Consider the following 25,942-nt stretch of genomic DNA (forward strand, 5'->3'; position numbering starts at 1 on the left):
AAAAATTGAGTTTGCTTCAGAAAGCATTTTAAAGGGCTATTTATGATAGCATAAAAATACTAAATGCTTATGCTTAAATTTGAGAGACAATGTGCAAGGGTTATATGCTCGCCAGCACTACCAAAAGAGGGGAGGTCAGACAGACAAACCGATCTGCTGAACAGAATAGAGAATAAAGAAACAGACCCACAAACATGGTCAACTGATTTGACAAAAGCAATTTGTTGGGAAAAGAATGATCTTTTAACAAACTGTGCTGAAATAAATGAACATCCATATATTAAAAAATGAACTCCAGAAGCCAGCATGGTGGCACACACCTGTACTCCCAGCTCCTCGGGAGGCTGAGGTAGGAGATCAACTGAATGCATGAGTTTGAGACCAGCCTGAGCAACACAGCAAGACTCTACCACAAACAACAAACAAGCAAACAAAAACTGTACCTCATACTATATATGAAAAAACAACTCAAAATGGATCCTAGCCTGAAATATTAAAAGCATAAAACTTCCAGAGGAAAACACAAAAAGAGAAGGTTTGTGACCCTGGATATGATACCTAAGTTGGTAAACCGGGCTTCAAAACCAATACTTATGTGTTTGATAGCCATGCTGAGAGTGAAAAGACAAATCAGACTTGGAGAGAAACTTCACAAATCATATATATGATGAAGAACTTGTATCCAGAATACATAAAGAATTTTCAGTAGGGCCGGGGATTTAGCTTGGTGGTTCTGCCTCGCAAAGCGCAAGGTCCTGAGTTTGATCCCCGGTACCAAAAAAAAAAAAAAAAATTTCAATATTCAATAAGAAAAACCTAATAAAAATAGGCAAAAGAACTGAACAAATAATTTCCCTAAAAATATAGGTGTAGGGGGAAAGAATCACATGAAAAGATGCTTAACATCTTTAGTCACTGGGGAAACACAAATTACAACTACAATGAGATACCTGAACATATCTATTAGAATGTTTGATATTAAATATCTCTAGATGATTTCTAATGTCTATTACAATGTAAAATCTATGAAAATAATAATTATACTGCATTGTTTAGAGAATAACCACAGGGGAAAAAAAAACTTTCTGCAAATTTTTTCCCAAATATTTTCAAATCCTTGTTACTTGAATCCCAAGATGTGGAACCTGAGTGCATAAAGGGCCAACCATATCTAATATATGGCATAGGTGTCCACTCCTAGGTACATGCTTACTCAAGAAAAATAAAAGTGTATGTCCATACAAAGTCTTGCACAAAAATGTATCTGTAACTGCCAATATGGCTAAATAACTACCAGTGAAAAAGACTTTTTACAAAGTACAGTATGACCATATGGTGGAAAATTAGTCATAAAAAGAAAATCAACCATTAGTACATATGTTAACACAGGTATTTCTAAAAATTACATTAGTGGAAAGCCAGACCAAAGAAAGGTACATACTATGTAATTTCATTTCTATAAAACTCCAGGAAATACAAACTATTCTAAGCTGTGGTCCCCTGGAGGTAGGGGATGAGGGGATTACAAATAGGGATGAGAAAAGTATGGAAATTCAGGAACAGGTTCATTATCTTGGTTATACTGACTGTCTCATGTGCATATACCTATATGAAAACTTACAGTGAATATTTAAAATTTATGTAGTTTACTACATCAGAATTATCTCAACAAAGCTGCTTAAGAAAACAACTTAGGGGCTGGAGATGTAGCTCAATGGTGCTGTGCCTGCCTGGCAAGTGCAAGGTCCTGAGTTTAATTCCTGTACCAAAAAAAAAAAGAAGAAAGAAGAAAGAGGGAAGAAGGAAGAAGGACAAAGGAGGGGGAGGGGGAGGGAGAGGGAGAGGGAGAGGGAGAAGGAGAGGGAGAGGGAGAGGGAGGAGAAGGAGAGGGAGAGGGAGAGGGAGAAGGAGACGGAGAAGGAGGAGGAAGAGGAGAAGGAGAAAGAAAGGAGAGGGAGAGGGAGAGGGAGGAGAAGGAGAGGGAGAGGGAGAAGGAGACGGAGAAGGAGGAGGAAGAGGAGAAGGAGAAAGAAAGGAGAGGGAGAGGGAGAAGAAGAAAAGGACTTAGATGTTTCTGAAGTATCACATCCCCAACTCATAACACGTGACCCTGGGGAGCCCCTTGCTGTGGCCACTGTCTCCAGCTTACCTGCCAGCAGGCTGAGTGTCAAGGAGGGAGAGGCAGTCATTTGGGCCACCTGCCTAAATTTCTTCTGATCGAAACACCCTCCACCTTACCCTACATACTTTTTTTGGGGGTGGGGGGACAGTACCAGGGATCCAACTCAGGACCTTATGCTTGCTAGGCAGGTTCAGTGCCAGTGAGCTACATTCTATCTCAAAATCCCTCCCCAAGACATCTGGCCTCACTACTTCCTCCTATCCCACGGTTGTTCCTTCCTTCTAGTCCCTCCCCTCCCGAAGAGGTGCTCAGGGCCTCAGGGCGGGGATTCCTGTCTGGCCTGTGGGGCAGGGGGTCGCCAGCTGTGGGCTTGCTGTCCTTGCAACTTTTTCTGCTTCACCATGGACCTCCCAGGTGGTGCACTGAGCAGTAGCTTTCTAGATTCAGGATGAGAAGGGGGTCCCAGATGGAGCCTCCATCTATCATGCCCACAAACTTGCCCAGCTGCTATATGAAAGAAGGGGGACAAGGAGGACAAGGCCTAAGCTCCCTGCTCTCCTGAAGCACAGGACAATGCTCCTCTGGGGTGTGAGGAGGAGGAAGTGCCTTGGTGATGTATCCCAGGGGCTGGGCCAGCAGAGGTTATTTTGTATTGTTCTGGTTTGGTTTTTTTGAGATAAGGTCTCACTATATTGTGCAGGCTGGCTTTAAACTCACTCTGTAGGCCAGCCTGGCCTCAAACTTGCAGCAATCTTCCTGTCTCAGCCTCCCATGTGCTGGGATTACAGACAGGTCTGCACCACCACACCTGGCTGCAGCAAAAGTAGTTCTGGAAACAGGCTCTGAAGCTGCCCAGTCTCAGCAAGATCCAACACAGCTGGGAGAGTCCAGGGATGAGGTCACTGCCAGCCAGGCGCCTTTAGGAAGATGGTGTCCCCACTCCTAGCCCATACTTGCTCCTGGCCAACACAGAGTCCCCTGGGACACTGGCCTCATGGTCAACCACACCCATGTAGACATGGAGCAATCATGTGTGCCTATGATGAGCCAGGGCCAGACAGGGCTAAGGTGGCTGGGTCCTCCCTTAGAGACATGGCCTCAGGACAGGCTACAGAACCCAGGCTGGGCCTATTAAATGGGCGGGGCGGGGGGGGGGTGGACAGGCAAGGAGGAGAAATCACAATGGCTGTAACATGAATAATGATATGGGAGAAGGAGGTCCTGGGGACTCTGAAACATCAGGAGCCACTCAGAGGGTAGTGGAAGATGGGGGCGGGTTGGGGGGGGTGAGGGTTTGAAGATTATGGAGAGGGCTTGGGCAGGAAGAGTGGCTAAAACTAGACCCCAGGAAGGCTATAGGGGGAGTCAGGATGGGCAGAGACAGTGAGAGACAGGCTAGAGGCCATGAAAGGAGCATCTGCTCTCTGCAAGCTCTTTTTTTTCTGTGACCTCCCTGCCTCATCTGTGGAGCAGGGTAGAAAGAGTGACAAGTATGGATACCTGGCACACAGCACACTAGGTCTGGAGTCACTCCATCCCTCCTCACTCACACCCTTGGTCTCACTGCAAGAGCCCCATGGGGAAAGACGGCAGTGGGTCTCTGAGGGAGGGGGTGCAGGCTCTGGCTGGCCCCTCCTTGCTCACCCTAAGGCCTTGTCTGAAGCATTCATATATTGTCTGGGTAACCACATCCCTCAAAGATAGCACCACCTGTGACCTGTGTAAACCATCACGTGACTGCAGCTGCTGTGCACTGGGCACACCCTGTGTGCAAGACAGTTCCATGGCTCCATGGGAAGACCCTGCACATGTATGTACTCATTTTGCACAGTGAGAAACTGAGGCTCATCACCTTGCGAAGTAAGGGTACAAAGTCTGGCTGCAGTGTGGGATAGCGCAGTGTCATGGTGGGGGCGGTGCTGATAGGACAGGGAATCGGGGTCACACCTAAAAGATGAATCCAGTGTCCTCGCCCCTAACTCCCAGGGGACATACAGCACGGGGAGGGAAGAGAGAAGAGGGGGAGGCTCTGGGTACATGTGGGAGCACATACTCACCCACGCCCACCTCCCCCATCTTAGGAAAGCAGAGCTGCCATCAACTGCTGCCTCGGTTGGTTTACCGGTGAAATAAGCTACAACGGTACAGATGGCTATGGTGGGCACTGATCACGGTGTCAGTGTGCCTCAATTTCTTCATCTGAACCTGGGTTAATATGGCTCCAATTTAAGCTTGTTTAGTTTACAAATCACTTACCAGAGCCTGTATAGCCTCCCACCCCATCAGCCCTACCCACCTCTAACAACAGGAGCCTTAAAATACAGCACAAGTTCAGGAAATCACTCATTCCCTATTCTCCTCTGCCTTCCCAAAGGCCCAGAGCGAGCCAACACCTCCTGAGCCTGGCAGGTTCTCCTCACTAGACCAATGTCAGCATGGTCAAAATGTTAAGACCCCCACCCTTGGGACCCCAGGGTGGGGGCACCACAAAGGAAGCTGAGTGGTTCTAAGGTGAACTGCCTAACACCCAGGCCTCAGTCCAGACCAGAAACTTGCTCAGGCCCCCACCACCCTGAGCAGAGGCCAAGAACCAGAAACAGAAGCAGGACAAAAGATAAAGACTGGCAAGTGCTTCCTGCAGTTTAAAAGCAGGATTTTACTGGCTTTGAGACTAATGCCAGGATGCCTCCTGCAGTTTGATCTTGGGACATTGTTGACAATGTAATAGTTGTGTGCCAATAAAATTTTATTTGCAAAATCAGGCTGCCCCACAAGGCTGTGGTTTGCTAAGACTAGTCTAGGCAACAGTTCTTATCCTCTCATGACCTGAGTGTCTGCAAAGCTCCCTGTTGCCACCTGGTTGCCCCCACAAGCCTGGAACACCTCTTTGAGTGTTACTTTCTATGGCTCATTGTAGAAAATCTCTAAGTGTATGCTAGAAGGGGCGCATCCCTGACCTTGTGCCTGGTGCAGAGGAGGAAACCATGGCAGCTGAGAGGATGATGAGGTGCCCCAGGTAGAGGGAACAGGGTAGGCACAGGATAGAGGCAGAACAAGGTGGTGGGAGATCTGAGTCCTCACACCAGGGCCTCTGAGCCCTCAGACAAGAATCCCCTCCCTCACCTCTTTGGGTACACAAGACTCTCAGCCTTGCCAACTGCCATGCAAGAGGCACCATTACTTCTTTTTTTGTGTTTTGCTTTGGTACCAGGGATTGACCTCTGGACCTTGCGCTTTTGAGGCAGGAACCACTAAGCTAAATCCCCAGCCCCCATCCATCACTTCTCTGAATACTTCCCAGCTGCAGAGCAGGAGAGAAAACTGGTATGCATACACCTGAAGCAGGGCTGACTGGCTCCACATCCTGGCTCAGCCACTGGCCAGCCAGGACTCCAGGTGAGAACTCTCTGCTGGGCCTGTCTGTAAACTGAGCTGAATGCTGAGCTCCCAAGGTTGGGTGTGTGGAAGCCCAGGCCTGTGTGGAGAAAGCATAGACAATAGGTCAGGGTTACTCACAATCAGCCTGCTTATGAGAAGTGGCAGGACTTGATGAATAGCCTCCTCTTTCCTCCTGCTCTATAGCTGCCCAGTCCTTGCTGATCCCCCACAAGGCCATGTGCCAGAGTCTCTATATGTTCCCATTGTTCGTCTCCACATGGGAGAGGTCTCTGCTCTAGAGAGTCAGAAGGGTTGCCTGGTTCCAAGAATGCCTACTGAAACAGACTCCTTATCTACACACAAAAAAGCCACCTCACCCTCTTTACTATGAGAATACCTGGGAATAGCGTGGGCATTTCCACAATGACAGCTTGTCATCCATCCCAGCTGCAGAAGCTGACCCTTGATTCTGAACAAACTTCCGTAGAGCCTAGGAAAAAGTGTATACTAGACACTGATCACAACTTCCCCACCCCTACTCTCCAAAGGGGCTTGACTCCTGGGAGAAGGCCCATGCCAGCAGGGCAGGGAACAGGCCTCCAGGCAGGGCTGTCCCAGGGAATTCTTTCTACCTAAACCAGTTTGGGCATCTGCACCAGGCACAGCACTTGCCAAGCCAGGGCAGCCAGGTTTAAGCATTCCAATGAGGTAATAAGGCTGGTTCCAGGAAGCAGTTTCTACAACAAAGCTGGGATCTTCCACTCCTTTGTCTAGGTTGATCTAGCACTGCTTACCCATAGATAGTAGGTCTCACACTTGTTCCTGAAGGGTTACCATGCCTGCTTTAGGGTGGGCTCAGTTCCCAGAATGGCTAGGTCTAGGAATCCCAGGAATCCCTGAGTTGCACCAGCTGCCCACCCTGGCAAGTCTGCCTCGGCAGAGCCTTCCCCCAACCTGCTGAGGCAGAGATACTGCTCAGCTCCTAGTCAGGGTTGGGGAGCAATGGAAATGTGTGACCCTCATCTGCTCCTAAAACCTCTGGGGCTGCTTATTAGAAAACCCCAGGGGCGGGCATCTCCATGCCCTCAACCTTTATAACCTAGCATAAACAGCAACATTTATCAGCAATTACTATGTACCTGGCCTCTGGCAGGCACTAGTGGTGTGGGGACAGCAGACCTTGTCATGTCCCCCAGGACACAGCAGTTCAATAAATGCCTTTCGACTGAAAGGACTCCCCCCACAGACACACAGAGCATACACAAGCCAAATGGCTTGATGTCAAAGTAGAACCTGACCTCTCTGAGGCCTGGAAAGGATCTGAGGTAGCTGGTGGGATGTGAGGGCATGAGAGCCACCACTGACATGTTTATAAACCTTGCTCCACTCTGGGTAGTTTTTTGCGGCTATTTTCACAGAGTCATGCATAACCAGGATTCCTCAGGACACCAAATGGCATTAAACTTTATTAAATTAAATATTAAGCCTTATTAAACCTTAGATGGGGCTCCGGACTATTAAGCTAATATAAATATAAGCTCAATACTATTATTGAAATAAAGAACTTATAGCATTAAGAGATTAAATTCACCATCAAAGGTTGATTAAATCTATCATAAACTAGCAACTAAACAAAGAGCAAGAGATCTGGTGAGATAGAAAAGAAATGAGGCCCAACCCTTCCGCTTTTCCCAGCTGCAGCCTGAAGAGGACAGGGTCCAAATGACAGCCGTCCTGCCCCACCCCATCACTCCCCCTGGCCTCTTCAAGAGCAGCCGCCAGCAACTACCCCAGGGTCTTCACTACCTCTGGGGTTATTTTGGTGGTCTCCCTGCTGATAGGAACGGTGGCTTGGCTAACAGCTGTGATGCCCCTTTCCTGCTATGGGCCACTCCAGGTGGTGCTGTCACCTCTGAGGAGCAGCTGAGAAACTGCACCTGACAGGGTAAAGACTGGGGAGGGATTAGGACCTATTGCTGATATCATAGAAGTCACCAAACCCCAATGGGCCATGATCACCACCGCTGGCACTCCTAGAGTTTCCTCAAAACCAGCAGCAGTTGTGACTTCAGTCCTGCCATTTTTGTGGACACACAGGAGCTGTCAATCAAGCAGCCACTTTTCCTGAAGTTCAGCAGAGCTGTCACCAGCACAGTCGAAACTATCCTAGATACCCTGAGGCAGCTTCCGGAGATTTTTGCCTTGGCTGCAGCTGGCTGGAAACATGGACCTAACTCAGATGGCTCTACCCTGTGGCCTCTCCTGATGACTCTCCCTCTTTGTCATACTATAAAAGCCCTCAAATAGGTCTGCGTGTACAAAACTGCACATGCATGGTCTGCTGCTCCTCTATACAAGCAGTGCTTCCGCACAGTCAAGGGTGACTCCCTGCTGTGCACTAACGCTCTGTGACGCAGCCCAGGACCCAAAAACGCCTTACTGCATGGTCCTACTGCCTATTCATGATTCTTATCTTGGGTACAGTAGGCTATATAGCTATCAGTAAAAACAGCCTGTAACAGTAGAGGCCATTAACCCTAAAGAGTTCCACAGACTGTGGTAGAGCCTGTAGCAACTGACAGAAGTCGATAGCAACCAGAGGTAGAAACCAGTGGAGACCAGTGGCAGTGACTAGCAGAGACCAACAAATCTATAGTGACCTATGGAGAGCCCCAGAGAGGCAGCAGAGGCTGCTGGAAGAGCTCCACAAAGTTGCCAAGGGGACTATGAGTCTTGGCTGCTGAGGAGCTAACAGGGGTGGCTAGGAACCACCAAGATCTGCAACACTAAAAACAGAGAGCTACTGGCACTGAAAACCCAGAGCACTAAGGGAGTTGCACTTTACTGACTGGTGATTTCTATTCAAAATGAGCAAAAGAACACTCAACTGATAGCTGACACTATGATCTCTGCAGTGGCAAGTGGCAAGCAATCAGGACAGGCATAAACACAAAAGACTGGCATGATCTCAACAGCACAACTGAGGACACAACCTTCTTTCTAAGAAAGACCTTTTTCATAAGGACACAAGGAATGATGATATCACAAAGGATGTGTAATGACATCAGAGTAATCTTAAAAAGGAAGAAATGCCACTTTCAAGTTTGTGCGCAATGGGAGAACATGATACAGTATTTTACAAGTTTTCTGTAAATCTAAAACTGTTCTAAAAAACACTACAGAAAACTGTCTTAGCATGCACCCAAACATAAGAAAATTTAAAAATGATCTGTTAAATAATGTTTGTATCAGTGACAGTGTACAGAACAAAACAACAGGAAACTGAGTAAACAAAAAATGGAAACATCATATCAAAACCTGGGAATCACTGCCAAGCAGTACTGTGCTGGGGGAGGGATACTGTACTAAAAATAAATATTAATGATTAAAAAAAGAAACAGCACCTCTGACTCTGGGATTTCAGAAACTGAAGAAAGTAGGAAGGCAAAAGTTTCACAAAAGGGAAGTAACACAACAAAAACCCAGAAAAAAAAAGAGAGAGAGAGAGAGAAACAAAGCAAGTATGTTAGTACACTTCTTAACCTAATGATTGTCTTCAGAGATGTACAAAGTTCACACGCTTAAAACTAGGGAATTGGGGCCAGGGGATTTAGCTCAGTGGTTCCATCGCCTGCCTTGCAAGTGCAAGGTCCTGAGTTCGAGCCTCGGTACCAAAAAAACCCAACAAAACAAAAAATTAGGGAACTGAACCCTTACCAACTATATGACTATACAGTTCCCACAGTTTATCTCTCAGCAAAACCAGCAGTGGTAGGCCCGTCACAAGAGAATGAGGCCAATGCAGGAAACACATGTCCAGGAGGCAATCCAGGTGCTGTGTGGCAGAGCAGGACTCAAAGCCAGGTCCAACTCCAAAGTATCCTTATCCACTACCACATCCACTCAAAGAATGCATAACAGACCTTTCCTTCCGAAAGGGAGGGGCTCATGGGTCAATCCATGTTGAACACAAAAACAACAAGAATGCTATCTACCTGGTGGTGGGTGAGGAAGGTGGGGTGGATCAACACAACAAACCCCACACAGCAAAGAGTGCCAACAACCTGCAAGTATAGGCCACAGTGAGGATCAGTCTCACAAAGTAATACTGAGTGAACACACAAACAGAACTATGTGGCTCTATGTGTAGGAAATTAAAAGTGGGCAGGATTAATCTATGGTGTCAGAAGCCTCAAGAAGACCCAGGAATTAGCCCTGGGAGGCTGACAACACATGACTTCTCCATCTGTTGGTAACTATGTGAGTGCATTCACTTGATAAATCATCAAGCTGTGCAATTATGATCTGTGTAGTTTCTGTATTCATCTTGAGAGCTTGTTTGGACGTTCTAGCAGGAGAGCATAGCTACTTGTATAACCCTGAGCGAAGAAACGGTCCTCCTCTATTGGGGGTGGTCATCCTCTTCAACTGATGGTGTGCAGCTTTGGGAGGGATGTACATAGAGCAGTGAGGGAGGAAGGGACACCCACCTAGCCAGCCAGACCAGCTAAATCAATGCTGGCGATCAATGAGGGTAACAGATGTCACAGCCAGATCGCCCTCACATCCTCTGTATCTCACACTCCAATAAAGCTCATTTTAATAAGAAACCTAGTACAAAATAATAATTGACAAAATTATTATGTATAGAACTTAAAGTAGAAAGACAATTATATTTCAATAGAAAGAGAAACAAAATGATCCCTAAAACCAAATACTGAAATAGATTCAACCTTTTTTTTTTTTTAAATCCCTAAGCAAACTAGGGACCCAACATCTGAAATGTTATCCAAATGCAAATCACCAGAGCAAAGAGCCATTATCATCCCTCGGGAAAAAGAAGAAAGGGAAGAGAAACACTAATGGGCTCCAGGGAAGGTACACATATCTGCCAGCATACACACACGCACTTAAAGTCTGTGCAGTCCACTACATGTAACTATAGGTGAAAAGGTTAATAAAACTCCAAACTAAATATACCCCAGTCTGGATATATTCCGGGGACTTCAATTACCCATTACTGATAAAATGGATGGTATCAAGAAAAAAAAAAGGATGGTATCAGAGACATGATGAAAGATCAGATTTCCCTAAAGGCACTTCAGTAAAAACCTGATACTGGAACATAGGGTGTGGGTCATGAAATGGTGACAAGAAATGGACTGCAAGTTTATCCATGGCCATATGCTCCAAGTCACCCCATAAACACATGCACAGAACAGCCATAGAGCACCACTAGAAACCCTCACAGAGTGATCTCTGCCTGGAGGGCTCTGAAAGGGAGGGAGGACAGTACTGGAGGCCTGCCTATTGCTTGATCCAGATGGAAGCACATGTCCGCACCAAGCCTGGTGCACAGTTCACACAGGCTGCTACTCAGCAGTGAGAAAATTAACTCCTAACATGCACAACGATGATGGCTGAGAAAAGCTGCATCCCAAACAGCCCTCAGATCACTGAGCTGAGCAGACAGGTTCTGGGTGGTAAACAGGCAGGCCAAGGACTTCAGGTAACCTTCAACCAAAGGGCAGCCACTTGAGTAAATGTACTGCACCTTACTATGGACAAATTCTACCTACAACCTGACCTATAACAGGGCTCAGTTCTATCTCACAATGAACCACGCTAATTCTTTTTTTTTGGTGCTGGGGATCGAACTCAGGTCCTTGCGCTTGTGCAACAGGCAGCGAAACCACTGAGCTAAATCCCCGGCCCAAACCACCCTAATTCTAATGATGGGTGGTGGGGTCTAGCTCACCAAGCTCCCACACAAAGAAAGAACTCATGGAGAACTAGATAGGACTCTGCAACTTCCCCGCTAGGTCCCAATCAGGCCACGACTTGGAGCCAGGGTGTTTCCAGTGATTCAGATGAACTAAGCACCGTCCACCCTGCCACAGTGGCCACAGTGTCTTGGCCCAGTGTGGGAAGTCAAGCAGCACTGTGGAAAAGCACTTTGCATCAGACCCTGCTAAAGTCTAGGAAGTGGGTATGCACGATGGTGCCCATTCCCAATGCCCTGGCAGGCTCCAGTCCTCTAAGTCTATCACAGGAGCCCTGCGTGCGGACAGTTCCCGAATACAGTTCAGGGCATGGGGTAAGCCCCAGGGTCTTCAGGGAAGGCTGGACCCACTAGGGAGGGAGGAAGAGTCCAGTAGCTCCCCCAGAACAGCAGAATCCTCCCCAGGTCAACACCACTCTCAGCCTGCAGCCTGCTTCAAGCCAGAGGCAGAGGGAGCCATTCAGACACATGTACATAATTCAAGACTGGGTGGGACAGTGCGTTTTCCATGCGAGGGGCCAGGCATGTTCTGGAGGCATTGACTGGCACTAAGTCTAAACCTCTTCTCTTAAGCAGGTGCAGGTATGGAGAATGACCCCACCCTCAACAAGTGGCAGGCACTCAGCACGAACCTATGGGATGAAGGGAGGACAGATGTGATGACACAGCTGGGAGGTGGGCAGATGGGGACAGCAGGTCCAGTAGATGGACAGATGCTGCAGTGCTGGAATACAGCATGGAAATGGGTGAGGCTAGGGAATAGGGAGCTCTGGAAGTACTGGGTTGGAAATAGTTTACAGAGTAAACTACACAGGTAGTTCCCACATTTGTCTTCCCACAAGATTATTTCAGAAGGATAAACACTCTTGAGATTGATTTAATTGGCCTGGGTGTGGCCAGGGCTTTGGAATGCTGAGAGTCCCAGGTGATCGTTTGCGCAGGCAGATTTGGATACATGGACCTGCCAACTCACCCAAATGAACCTGAGAGGCATTTCACAGGAGACCTTACCTCACTAACCCCTCAGCTAGCCAGCTCTTTCCACCTCAACCAGTTGTGGGGAGAGGGAGCTACCGGAAGGACTTCCTGGACCAACTCTCTCTCCTCCCTTCATTCAAAGGGCACTTTCCAAGCAGACGCAGAGTTCCAACAGACAACATGGGCTCCAGGGAACCTCAGGAAGGGAAAGGAGTCTCACCTGACCCTCACTGCCACCCTGAAGTAGAACCTGTTACCACTCTCATTTCACAGGTAAGGAAACTACGGCTCAGTGAGCTCTGATAATTTATCTGAGTGGCACCACAGGGCTCCTCACTTCAAAAACTCTCTTTTTTTTTGGCAACACAGTGATTCCCAAAGCAAGGGGTGTCCAACGAGGGGCGAGGATCCTGGGGAGGGGACCGAAGTTCAAGCTGACCCCTAAGGAAGTACAGCTTCATCTGGCAGGTGGGCAGGGAAGACGGCCAAGCCCAGGCAAGCAGCAGCCTAGGAAGGCTGCAACATCCCGTGAGAGAGGGAGAGGGCCTCTGGGGATTAGAGGCCAGGCGGGCACGGTGCCCACCTACCTCTGCCCACACCTGCTGTCCAGCAGTGCTCACTTGTCTATCAACCGCATGCCTCAGACCCATCCTAGCCAGGCCCCTCTGAACTCTCATCTGTTCCTTCCATGGCAAGAGGCTGAGACAGCCAGCTCTCCCTTCCCACTGCACGGCTCCCTTTCTCCTAGGAGCCTTACACTTGTGACTGTGGGATCGTTAGGAGCAAGGGGCTGAAAGACACCTGCACAGAGAACAGCATGGGGCTGTGGTGGCTGTGGCCTGCTCCTGCCTACCCACAGCCCCACGTCTGTAAAGCTCATGTCAGCCTGCAGTAGCCGTCCCACTGCCAACTGAGAATTCCAGCTGCCCTGGGCAGTGTCCAAATGCTAAGCTGCTTTTAGAAAACCAGGGATTCATCCCTGGGCAGAAGGGATTTAGCCGGAATTGGGGGCCATTTAGAGAAGATTATACCCTAATTGCCTGAGTGTCAGCAGACAAGCTTCTGGCCAGCTGAGTCCCCAGAGACCCTGCCTCCACCAGCCAAGCACAGAGAACCCAGTCCTGGGGTTGGGAGGCCAGCCCTCATCTTCCACAGCAGCTGGCTGCCCCAACACAAACCTCCATTCAACAGCCTGTGGTCAGGGCAGGAGAGGTATCCCAGGGGCCCTGGCAGGCAGCTATCCAGCTCACATCTGCTCCCAGCCAGAGAAGACTGCTCAGCAGGCAGAGCAGCCCAGGTCAGCCTGGAAACCACAGGAGAGCGTGGCAGCAGCCAGATTTTATTCTCACTTTTCTCTAACCCTCATCACATTTCTTCACCTCATTAAGGCATCTTAGGAAGGGACATCAGCAAGGCACACAGCTGGCAAGTGGCAGAACCTCAAACGTATGCTACTTCTTCACAAGCTCCATCATGGGACTGTAATAAGAGGAGCCTGAGGTGAGATAGTCACAGGATGAGTTAACACCAATGCTCCATTGCCCCTAAGTTCTGGAAGGGTGTGGGCCAGCTATTCGTGCCTTCAGAATCTCCTGACACACCCCAAGAACCTGATGAGAGACAGCCTCTAAGCCAGGGTTGCAGTAGTCAGTGAAAGGCAACCTGGGTGCACATTCAAGCCAAGTCCCCTAAGGGTCCAGCCACAAGCAGCTTGCATACTCTGAAGTTAAGAACCCCCAGGGTTTGGCCAAGAGATACTGGGACTTGGTGTGTCCTAAGAGGCAGAGCAAGTTCAGGTGTCTGGTCTCCCAGCCCTGAGTCTGTCCCCTCATGCCTTGAGGCCTGCCCTTGACAGGTCACCTAGGGGAAACCTTTCCTTCCTTCTGTGCTGTCAATCAATATCACCCTCACAGAAGTCATCTTGGACATCCTCTTGCAGAGACTGCCCTGAGCAGGCTGCTATAGCTTGAATAGTTTGTCCCCACCACAACTCATACTGAGGCTTAGTTCCTCAATGTGGCAGTATTGGGAGGTAGGAGAAAGCTGGCGATGTCTGGGTCATGGGAGTGGAGCCCTTATGAACAGATGAATGCCCTTCTTGTGGGAGTTTAGCACCCTTTCTCTTCTGTATGTATTTGCTTGCTCTTCTGTTTTCATCCATGAGTTGAAGCAGCATGAGGCCCTCACCAGAAGCCAAGCAAGTGCTGCTCCCATGCTCCTGGATTTTCTAGGTTCCAGAACCATGAGCCAAAATATACCATTTCCTTTATAAGTGACCTCATCTCAAGTATTGTCACAGCAACAGAAAATGCAACAGAAAAACAAAAAATGCAAGACTGTCCCCTGAGCCTAACTCTCTCACTGGTCCTGATAACAGGATAGTGTTTCAGACTCCAGCCAGTGTAGACAGGGAGGAGTCCACAGTGGGAAATGAGGATTCCATGATGGGAAAAGAGCACATTTCAAGAGTGGGTAGAGAGAACGAGTGGGGGACAGCAGCCATGTGCCTGTGCAGGGAGACTCAGATAAGGACAGGAAACTACCCTACAGGAGACTCGATATGGCCTGGCCTGGAATGTCACGCACCACCCAAGTGACCATAAATCCACAAATGGAATTCAAACCCAGACTGACTGTCAGCTGACTCTACATCCCTCCCCTACCTGGCTCCATCATCAGGCTGGTTTATAGGAGTGAGTCTAACCTTGAGCTGACCCAGACAGAAGAAAATAACATAGAAACTTGTTCAGTGGACAGACTTAGAAGCAAAAGCACAGGGATGTACTGGAAGAAGAGAAATGCCATGCTCATGTTTATGAAAAATCTAACCAACTCTAGTGAGTGAAAAAAAAAAATTCATGTGTAAATTCTATTACCTTTTCTCAAGCTTAAAACAAAAAAGTACTATCAATGACTGACACTGACCAAGGGCAACCTAGCTAGTCTGAGGCTGAAGACCTGGACCTTTGGCAAAACCCAGTCAGGAAAGCAGAGAGACAGGCTCAGGCTCTGGCTCCTATGAAATGTATTTCTAAAACTCACTGCTCTGTACAAAATTGCAGGGGTTCAGGGAAAGATGAGTGAGGGACCTAATTTCATCAGTGACACCTAAAGAAAGATAGAAGCCTAACAGAAAAATACACATTGTCATGCAAACAGCAGGGTATTGGCAAAAGAATCACAGAACTCAATGGACTAGAACAAGGAGCCCAGAAATAGAAGTACACAAATACTGTCAACTGATCTTTGACAAAGGAACAAAGGCAATCTAATGAAGAAAAGTCTTTTCGATTAACGGTGCTGGATCAACTGGACACCCACATGAAATAATCATCTAGACACAGCCTTCATATTTTTCACAAAAATTAATTCAAAGTGGACCACAAACTCATAAAAAAATGCAAAACTATGCTGGGCGTCGTGGTGCCTATCTGTCATACCAGTACTCAGGAGGCAGAGGCAGACAGATTGTCCAGAGTTCAAAGCCAGTCTGAGCCAGTCTGTTTTGAGACCCTATCTCAAAACAACAACAACAACAACAACAACAACAACAACAACAACAACAATAACGGCAAAACTAAAAACAAACAAAAAACCCTACCAAGCCATGAAAAGACACAGATGAATCTTAAATCTGTAATTCTTATTATGTCATATTCTGGAAAAAAACAAAAACTATAGAGATCAGCGGCTGGCAAGGGCTCATGGGAAATAGGGTTTAAATAGATTTTTTTAAGGCAATAAAATAACTGATACTGGAATGGTATTAAATTACGATCCTATGATAAAATGACACTACACATTAGTCAAAACCACAAAAAGTGAATCTTAATGTATGTGAATTTTTAAAAAATCATTTCAGAGACCAGGGGATCCTAAGATGGAATGCAGAACATGGCAAAATAATCAAACTATATTACAGATTAATTAAACAGCCTCACTGAAAGAAGTAGGAGAATAATGAGGTGATTTAAGCAACTTTGAGGAAAAAGTCTATAAAACTAAAGGCAAAAGAAACTACTCTGGCTGGTAATATAGCCCATTAGGGTACAGGTTAACAATTAGGACACTGTTGTATATGTGAATTGAAATGGATGATTACATTATGGCATGGTGGATGGTAGGAGTTAGGTGTCTCACTATTGGGACAGGAGGTCACAAATAAGCAAGAGGAGGTAATGGGACTGATCCAAATGGTAATGGATTAGAGCTGGATACAGCAGTATGAATTCATGTTTAACTCAACATATATAGAGATGGTTAAAGAAATGTTTATAGTTATGAGTGGACACAGGCATATTTACTCTGTGGCTGGAAGGGCCCAGAATCTAAAGACACACCAGTAGCAATGAGCACACCTAGCAACAAGATAATGGTTTCTAATACCTTTCCCAATTAAAAGACCCAGAGCTTCTTGGAAAGAATAGCTGATTCTAAGACAGGGGCAGGAAATACATGAGATGAGCTCAAAACATCTTATAGTGTCAGAAAGTTAAAAAGGCCCTTTAAAGAAGGAAAGCAAAAAGTAACGATGGAGTATGTCACAAGGACATAGAAAGAGCTCTTGACAGCCAAAGCTAGAACAATTTGAGCAACGAAACAAAGCAGTATTGGACTATAACCCAATGTATAAAATTTTCATGAGTCTATACTGATAAAATAAAGGAAGGGAGGGTAAGTGGAATAAGTCTCTCATATAGAAAAACTTCAAACAATTTGCACAGTGACTTCCTTCCAAAGAGTACAGAATGGGGGCTGGAGATTTAGCTCAGTGGTGCGGCCACCCGCCTCACAAGTGCAAGGTGCTGAGTTCAATCCCTAATACCAAATAAAGAAATAAATAAAGAGTACAGAGTGGAAAGAAGGGAAAAGAATCACTTTAGACAGGAGAAACCTGACAAACACTAGCTCAGTCACGAGATCAAGGTCAACAGGAACCATGATAGGTGATTTGTGATGAGACAGGCCCTTTACTTCCATCATTGTATTCCCTCAAGCCTACAATTCTAGTCTAGTCAGGAGAAAAACATCAGACAAATGCTAAATGAGGGACATTCAACAGAACACCTGGCCAATCTTCCATAAAACTGTCAAGGTCATCAAAGACAAGGAAAGGCTGAGAAACTGTCACAGCCAAAAGGAGCCTGAGGAGACATAATGACTAAACGTAATGTGATATCCTAGATGGGATGCTGGGTCAGGAAAAGGACAATAGGTAAACACCAAGGCAATCTAGATCTAGCATGGGCTTAAATGACAATGCCTTGATACCGGTTCATCATTGTAAAAAGCGTACCACACTAATGCATGATGTTAATAACAGGGGCAACTGGATGTGGGGGATGTAGGAACTCTCTGTACTCCCTACGATTTTTTCTGTAAATTTAAAACTGTTCTAAGGCTATTTCTTTTTTACAATTAATGATCAAAAGACAGCACAATTTGACACATGTTAAATGAGTTACAAACACACAAATGCTACAATACATTGACACTTTATTTTAACAAGGCACTGAGGATTGCTAGTGGATGTGGTGTCATGGGCTGGTAGCTCTGGAGCTGCTGTGAGGTGGTGGAAGAGCAGCTTTCTGAAATGGGATAGGGAGTGTACTACTAGATATGGGTGTACATGTCCTGTGCATTTCTTTCTACACGGCTCAGGTCAGCTGGGTGCAGGGCTCTGTGTTCATTAAGAGTGGAACTAGAGGGCCGGGGATTTAGCTCAGTGGTTCCACTGCCTGCACTGCAAGGCAAGCGCAAGGTCCCAAGTTCAATCCCTGATAACAAAAAAAAAAAGGAACTAGAAACAGGTAAATGCAAATTCTCATTATACGCAAGTTGTTCCCTCATATATCAATGACTCTGGAACAAATTCTTATTTTCTTTCTTTTTTGCAGTGCTAAATGCAGCTAAGCAAGGGCTCTATCACTGAGCTATAACCCCATTCCAAATCTGTTTTTTTTTTTTGGAGGCAGGGTCTCACTATGTAGTTCAGGTTGGCCTGAATTCATGGTGATCCTCCAGTCTCAGCCTCCCAAGTGCTGGGATTATAGGCGTGTGCCACCACACCCCACTCCAAATCTGCTTTGATATAAAAGGCATGACAGTAGAACTGTTTCACAAAAGAAATAAAACTGGCCCCCATTAGTGAGCATGGTGAGATACTACTATCCTAGGTCACATTTTTAGCACACCCAAAAACCAGCCCCTTAAGCTGAAGGACATACTGGTCATTAACTAGCCTGGGCCCATGCATCTGCCTTGTGAAGGCACTGCCAAGAGGCACAGGGTGTACAGAGGTAGGACAGAACAAAGTGACCAGGGACGCCCGGCAGGAAGAAGCATGTGCATGCAGGGGAACTGCATCCTAGGCTACTAGACACTGCCACCATCACAGAAGGAGAAGCTGGCCCAAGTGCAAGGGCATCAGGTATGTGCTGGCCTAAAACAAAGAGAGAGGCCAAGAGGGGAGGGACAACTCAGGTCACAAGTCAAGTCAAGAGCACCCAAGTCAGGGCTACAATCATGAGAGCATGGGCAGCAGTTCTCACTCTGACTGCAGAGTCCCCACTTGTAGGGTAGAGACCCCATGTGGCTCCATCTACCCAAAGGCAACAAATAGACCCTATCTGGCTCCTGACAGAAACAAAGCAACCATACAACAAAATTTATGAGCCAAATTGGGGAAATCCAAATGCTGTCTGGACAGCAGACAACACATTAAGAAATTAGTTAGGTTTTAGGTGTAAAAAAAATCAAATGTGGTTGTTTTGTAAGAAAATAATCCTTTTCTCAGCGGAACTGAAGTACTTTTAAAAGTAGCCACACAAGATTAACTAAGGTACAAAAGCAAGACTGGCCACAGCTACAAACTGTAGGCGCAGGCAGAAGCGGCAGAAGCACAGGTGGGCTCACCATGTCCCTTTCTCTACTTTTGCTATGTTAAAAACTTCCAACAGGGAAGGTGGCTTTAAAAAATTAGTACAAGTCTTTAGGAGGGAACCATGCAAAAAGCTGTCTTCAAATATTCATCATCCCCCACCCCCAGCCCAGGCCAGCCCACTATGGGACACTAAACCCAGGGCCTTCTGCATGCTAGGCAAGTGCTCTGCTACTGAGCTAAATCCCCAACCCCTCTATATCTCTTTCTTAAAAAATTGTGATAAATGCACTAAGTATTTCCCCTGTATAATCAGTGTCTGGATCTGGCCCACTCACGGGAAGAAGAAATCGACAAGGACAAATGCCCAATGCTGCCACATGTATCATCCATTGTCTACACAGGTCCCACAGACACACTGCACTGGTCCTCTTTACTTTCTGAGGTTCCTAAAACAATTTTTAAAACACAGTAACTTCTAAAAACAAAGCCAGTCACCAGTCCTTCTTCATGCCATCATCCACCTGAGCAGGGCAAGGGGTACCTGCCCTGCCCCTTAACCCCCTTCTCTCTGCCCATCTCCATTGGCTGAGCTTGCCTGGCATAAGATGGTGGGACTTGATCCTGAGGTGGAAGCTGGGCAGCCACACTGCCCTTTCCTGCTTGGCTCAAGGGGCCACCCTCTGACCACTGGACAACATGGGGTCCAGGGTCAACACTTCATCTGTCAGAGCCTGTACAGTCCTGTTCAGGCTGCCACCACCTCCAACTCCTTGCTCACTGTCTAAGAAGACACCAAATCTTTCTTTACCCCTGTGTGCATAAGAGCCTGTCACCTGGTCCATGGAGATACACGTCTGACTGCTGGGGTACGGCCCCAAACTGACAAGGACAAAACTGGCTTCTGCTCTCAAAGGAAACTGGGTTCCTGAGTGACAGGGGCCCAGGAGGAATCCCCCATGAACCTGGGCCAGGGCTCTTACAGGGCCCTGGATGCTCAAATCCAAGAGAAGGTGCTATGGTTTGTGTCTAGATGTCTCCCCAAAGCCTCATGAGGTCATACATGGGGCTTTTCAGAGATGGCTGGATCTAGAGTGTGTGCTGCTAGGATCAAGGATGTGATGCTGGGATTGATTCAGTGTGACGCTAGGATTAAGGGTGTGAAGGCTCATCACTTCTCGCCTTTTGGCTAAGATCAAGTGTTAAGGGTGTGAGTGCTACTCACCCTAAGGGTGGGTAGCCTGGATAAGATATAAGGGACAGAAAGAGGGCTAGTGTGATCACTTGTCATTTGTTGCTTATTGCTGCTGCTGCTTGTCTTCTGCTGCCTCCTCCCTCCTCTGTGATGCCCCTCTGCCATGCCACCCTGCCTTGCAGCCAGCCGATTATGGACTGAAACCTCTATAAACTGTGAGCCAAAATAAACCTTTCCTCCTTTAACTTTGGGTGTTGGGTATTTTGTCTCAGCAACCAGAAAAGTAACTAAGACAGAAGGACAGAGACCACCCAAGTGTTCAGGCTGCTGTGACAGGCATCAGTATTAACCAATTGTGACCCAGCCAGGCAAAGTGGCTCATCTAGGGGCACACAGTCCCTGAGGGCCCAAGTAGGGTCCAAACTTTGCCTGTCACCACAGAGGGTAGAAACCTCAGGGCTAGCCCCCACCACAGGCAGTTAGTTTCCTCTCCTACCCAGGCAATGCCTGGCTCCCCAGGGCCAACGGACTCCTGGCTTTTTCTCTGGCCCCACCTGCTAAGCCTCAAAGTGTGTTTGGCATCCTCAAAGATGGGCCTGCTCCATCATAGCTGTGCCAGCCACATGTCCAGCGGGAGGTAGCCAATGCCACATGCCTCAATATGTTGGCAAGGCTAACCTGGAACAGCCATCCACATGCCTAGGGCAGATTCTCCACCAGGCCTAGTCCCTAGGCTCTGCAGCAAACAGCAACAGGACTTGATGTGGGACTTTCAGACAGTTTTAAAAGAGAAGGGCCCTTTAAAATTCCTTCATGACCCCCACTCCACATTTGGTAGTTGGAAAGGGGGCCAGCAGGAAAGAAGTCACCCACCAGTCAGTGACAAGAGTGGAATCGCACACCCATTACCTATAGCTACCTCTTCCTGACTATTGGACTGTGAGAAGAGGGCTACTTTCAGTGCCTCAAGGACTTACAGGACCCAGCTTCCACCTCAATTCAGGCTTTCTCACAAAGACATATCCATACTACCTACCACCTGACCCTCAGAAACATCCTTAGTTTTCCCAGAGCCTCCAAGCCCCCAATAGACCTCTGCTGAAGAAATCGATGCAAGGATGGTCTCAGTGGGGATTAGAGGAGCAGAAGAATCTACTTGCCTTAATTAAAATCAGGACTTTTCCTGCTCCAGAAGCAAACACGCTAGGACAGTGCTTTCAATGATAGAAACAGCCTGCTGTGTGCCGTGCCATAGGTTCACCGCCATTGCTCTAGGAGGTTGGGCTTCACTTCTAGTAACTTGATAGAGGCTATAAGGATGCTCCTTTAAGTCCCCCTACTACCCCTTCCTCCTCCAGAGAACCGAGTGCTGGGAACAGCAAGGGCAAGTCCAGAAGGCAGCAGCCAGGGAAGCTTTCCAGAAAGAAATGTCAAAGCTTGAAAGGTGGGCTGGACTTCCAGGAACACCATGAGAAGCAGCGTGGTCCCATGAACTAGCAGGGCAAGACACATGTAGTGGCCCTCAGGGGGAGGCAACAGGAGCCAGTCAAGACTGAGCCAGGACAAAGACAGGGGGCACTTGCAGGGAGGAGCTGCAGGTACAATGAGGAGATCCAGGCCTATGCAAGGTGGGTGAGAAGCTGACAAAGCACTTGCTGTGTGACATGCCCGGCTGATGCCCAAGTCCACCCACATGCACCACTCAAACTACTATGGTGACACCCCAGAGCTCAGCACCACCCAAGGCAGTACAGCAAGCAGTGAGGGCGTTCAGACATACCCTGCAGCCCAAGCCCAGGTGGAGCCAAGACTGTTCATGGACCTCCCCACTCATAGTCCCCTCTCTGATGAGAAACATAAGGCACCCAGACTCAGCCAATGTACCAACAGTACCTTCCTCGCCCTGCCAGCCCAGCACACCTGTCTCCAGGAAGCTGCAGCTGAAGACACAGAACAAGGATGTCTCATGGTCATTTGGGACCACAAACACTATGTGGATGACCAAAGTTCATAAAATTCTCTCCCATTATCATGCTGAAGGAGAGGAAATAGAGTGACTTGGGACAGTTGTGGCCCTTGATAAGTTAGGCTCAAAAGATTATTAGCAAATAGCAACACAATTCTTTTTTTTTTTTTTTGGTACTGGGGTTCGAACTCAGGACCTTGTGCTTGTGTGGCAGGCACCAGAACCACTGAGCTAAATCCCCGGCCCAGCAACATAATTCTTAACAGCTAAAGTTTGGAAACAGCCTATATGTCCATCAACAAGATGAATGGATAAAGAAAATGTGTTATTTACATGCCATAGAGTACTACTCTGCCATAAAGAAGGATAAATTTCAGTCGTTTGCAGGAAAATGGATATACCTTAAGACCATAATGTTAAATGAAAAAAATCAGACACACAGCTTAAATATTACATGGTTTCTTTTATATGAGAAACCTAAAATATAAATAAAGAGCAAAATAAAATATAGATAATAGGAACTAGGGAGATAGATCTTTTTCAAAGGAGAAGGGGATCAAGAGATGGAGAGAGTTAGGGGAAGGTAAAGAAAAAAAGAATTAAGATGCATTATGTACAGGTAGCAACTCCCCACAAGAAATGTAATTATTATGTTTTATAAACATATACTAATAAAAGATTAAAACTGAGAAGAAAATTACCAGCAAAATCAGCCACTGGGCCACCACGTGTGCCACAGCATCCGCAGGACAAAGGCAGCAGAGTAGGTCTTGACTCCACTCACCCACCAAAGGACCCCCCTCAGCTCTGGACATAAACGCCCTTACCTGGGACCCGCCATCCAGCTTCCTTCCCTCAAAGAGATTTTTATCTATAAATGCTCCTAGGAACACAAACAACTCCATTTGTAGTATTTGTTAGTAACTAAACCCACTTTAGTTCAAGAAATAAACTTAAAATACTTAAGGTGGCTCATCCACAAATACTATCTTCTTAAATCTTGACTTTTTAAATAAGAGTTAATGTTTTCACTATGATATTGAGCAAAATTAAACAGGCTAACCAGAGCCGGTGCTAGAATGGGTATGAGGCGCAATGTTGATGTGCATTCCTCTAGATCCAGAGGAACTTCAAGCAGAAACTTTATTCCACCTTACAAAGGGGAGAGGAGCAATCTGCTCAAGGTCATGTAGCCAGGATGGGAAGGAGGCCAGAGGTGACATTAAACTAAGCAAGGAGACACCTAACCAGCAGGTACAGAAACGGTTACACTCTCTTCCCAATTCTGCTAGGGACTATCCCTCCAGATTCATGCTACAAGATTATGCCATGACTCTTCATTATACCAAAAACGATTGTGTTCATAGAGCAAAGAGCTGACCACTGAAAGGCTCCAAAATGGGTACAAGTTAGGTCATCAATGGTCTCTTCTCACAGAGAATACTACAGAAGAAAAGCTAGTAACACAAAAGGGACCGTGGGGGCTGCCTAGGAGGGGGTTCACATGCCCTCCATGGAGGGGGTGCGCTAAGGGAAGAGGTGCTTTAGCTCATAGTGCTGGGAGGGAGGGAGGGAGGTGGAGACCAGAAATGGGATAAGGACATACCACACTTTCTCACAGCCCCACCTCCCCTCTGTCACATACCTCAATTCAGGATGGCCACACATCCCAACCCTCTTATAGATCCAGTGCCAGTGGAGACTGGCTTGGAGAAGGCGCCAATATCTGCTGACAACACACTTGAGGGCCTCAGGATTATGTGCAAGGACCCAGCGCCCAGCTGTCCAGACAGGCAGTCATTTATTGGTGCTAACCCAACACCTGTACTGCCTAGGTTTTAAGGATTAATTCATTCTCTCCTCTCTACTATCATGGAGAGAGATCCTACTGGTCTCCCCAGAAACACAACAAGGCTTCAAAAGGTCCCGCACCTGCCCATGCTGGCTGGGAGCAGAAGTGCCAGGAGGTGAGCCCCATGGCTGGGATAGAGTCTGGGGGAAAGTAGACATATTATCAAACTGTCAGGCTACCTGTCTAACTCCACACCAGGCTTTTCCAAATGCACAATCCTCAGAACAGTGTGGGCAAGCAGTGCTGTACCCCTATTTTGCAGCAGGGGTGGGGGAAGCTAAGTAAGGCTTAGGAAGGGGCCTTGCCCATAGCCACATCCCTAACCAAGGGCGGGGCCTGGGTCCAAACTCGAGTGTATTCACTCAGAAAGCAAATTTTCCCTCCCAAACTTTCACGAAAGGGCTGAGGAGTCAGGGTAGATGGGAAACACTAATATTTAAGTCATTCCTGGAGGACTGCCCATGGCCTCAGCCATCAGCCTGTTGGTTCTAACCTCCTCTCCCCACAGTGGGAAGGACACAGGACCCTGGTCTTCCTCCAGGGGTCTAAGTGAGGGGGAGAACCCGGAAGGGAGAGGAGGATCAGAAGTGGGCGAGGGAAGTCAAGCATCCCTGCCTGTGGGAGCACAATCACGGTACGGACAGAGCTCAGGGATAGCAAAGGGACACCGGGGTAACCCAGCCCGTGACAACAGCCACTGCACCCAGAGTCCCAACTTCCTCGGGCTCCTATTCACTCCCTTTTGAGTCCTTAGGGCCTTCACTGAATGAGATGAAACGCCCTGAAAGCAGCTGCGCCTAGAGGGGAAGATATGCTTAAAGGTGACAGACAGAGCAACGCCCACAGAGACCCAGGCCCAGTCTTTCCAAGCGGGTCACCTGTGTCCATGTCCTCAGGTTTTAGCATCTGGGCCCCCCCCGCCCCGCCCACACACAGATACGCCCTGGCAACGACAACCTCCGCAGAGCATCAGCCCTTGGAAAGGGGTCGCTGAGACCCGCCAAGCAGGCTGGCCAGCGAGGTGGCTCCGAGAGCCAGGAACCCACAGCCGCAGCGGGGTACTGGCCCGCTGGCCAAGACCAAACCCCAGTGCCCCACGTCCAGCCGCGGGCCCCTCCCCGCGGGGTAGGGTGACCTTCGCTTTACAGGCCCAGGCCCCGGCCCCAGCAGGGGTCGCGGGCCGGTGTCGCGCGGCAGGGCGGGGCTGCGGCTCACCTCTTTCAGCTGCTCCATCTCGCTGCGGATGGCCTCATAATCCACCTCCAGCTCCTCGAACTGCAGCTTAAGCTGGTGCTTCTCTTCGAGCACCGCCAGCCCATATTCGGCTGCCTGGATCTTCTCGCGCGTGGTCTCGGCCAGCTCGTGAGACAGGCGCTTCACCTCGGCGCGCAGCCACTGTGGCTGCGCCTCCATCACCAGCCGCGTGTACTCCTCCTCCTCTGACGGCGTCGACATGGTGGCTGCGCGCCGAGGCCGGCTCCCACCGAAGCTCCAGCAGGCCTTCCTGAGCCGCCACCGCCCAACCCCGACGGCCGCCCGGGCCGCCTCACTTCTTCTCCCTGTCGCGCGCGGAGCACTCTGGGGGCTGCAGTCCTGCGGCTCGTCAACTACATTTCCCGTCGTGCCCCGCGCCCGACCGATCCCTGCTCTGATTGGCTTGGACACTAATGGGAGCCGTTCTCAAACGCGGGGAAGCGGCAGCTGCCTGGGCCTTGTGGGAGCTGCAGTCCGGCCCTTGCGCCCACTACAAGGCGCGCAGTGTCCCGTGCCCGCCCAGTCCCCATCTGTG

At 48.1% G+C, this 25,942-nt stretch overlaps 1 protein-coding gene across 3 annotated transcripts in view; it reads right to left on the reverse strand.

The window, feature by feature from the left end:
• Bicd2 (BICD cargo adaptor 2) overlaps positions 1-25,733 on the reverse strand; it is a 52,311-nt gene extending 26,578 nt beyond the window's left edge. For 2 of the 3 annotated variants that reach the window (XM_087206354.1, XM_004870074.4), the window contains exon 1: positions 25,369-25,733. In XM_087206354.1, the coding sequence (XP_087062480.1) occupies positions 25,369-25,608 (240 nt within the window). In that variant the 5' untranslated portion in view covers positions 25,609-25,733. The remainder of the gene's footprint in view (positions 1-25,368) is intronic. The other variant, XM_004870075.4, reaches the window with a different exon arrangement.
• Between the last annotated feature and the right edge of the window lie 209 nt (positions 25,734-25,942).

This window comes from Heterocephalus glaber, unplaced genomic scaffold (genome assembly GCF_053883595.1).
Source record: "Heterocephalus glaber isolate CG9 unplaced genomic scaffold, H.glaber_assembly_v1.0 deba00000621, whole genome shotgun sequence".
Classification (NCBI taxonomy): domain Eukaryota; kingdom Metazoa; phylum Chordata; class Mammalia; order Rodentia; family Bathyergidae; genus Heterocephalus; species Heterocephalus glaber.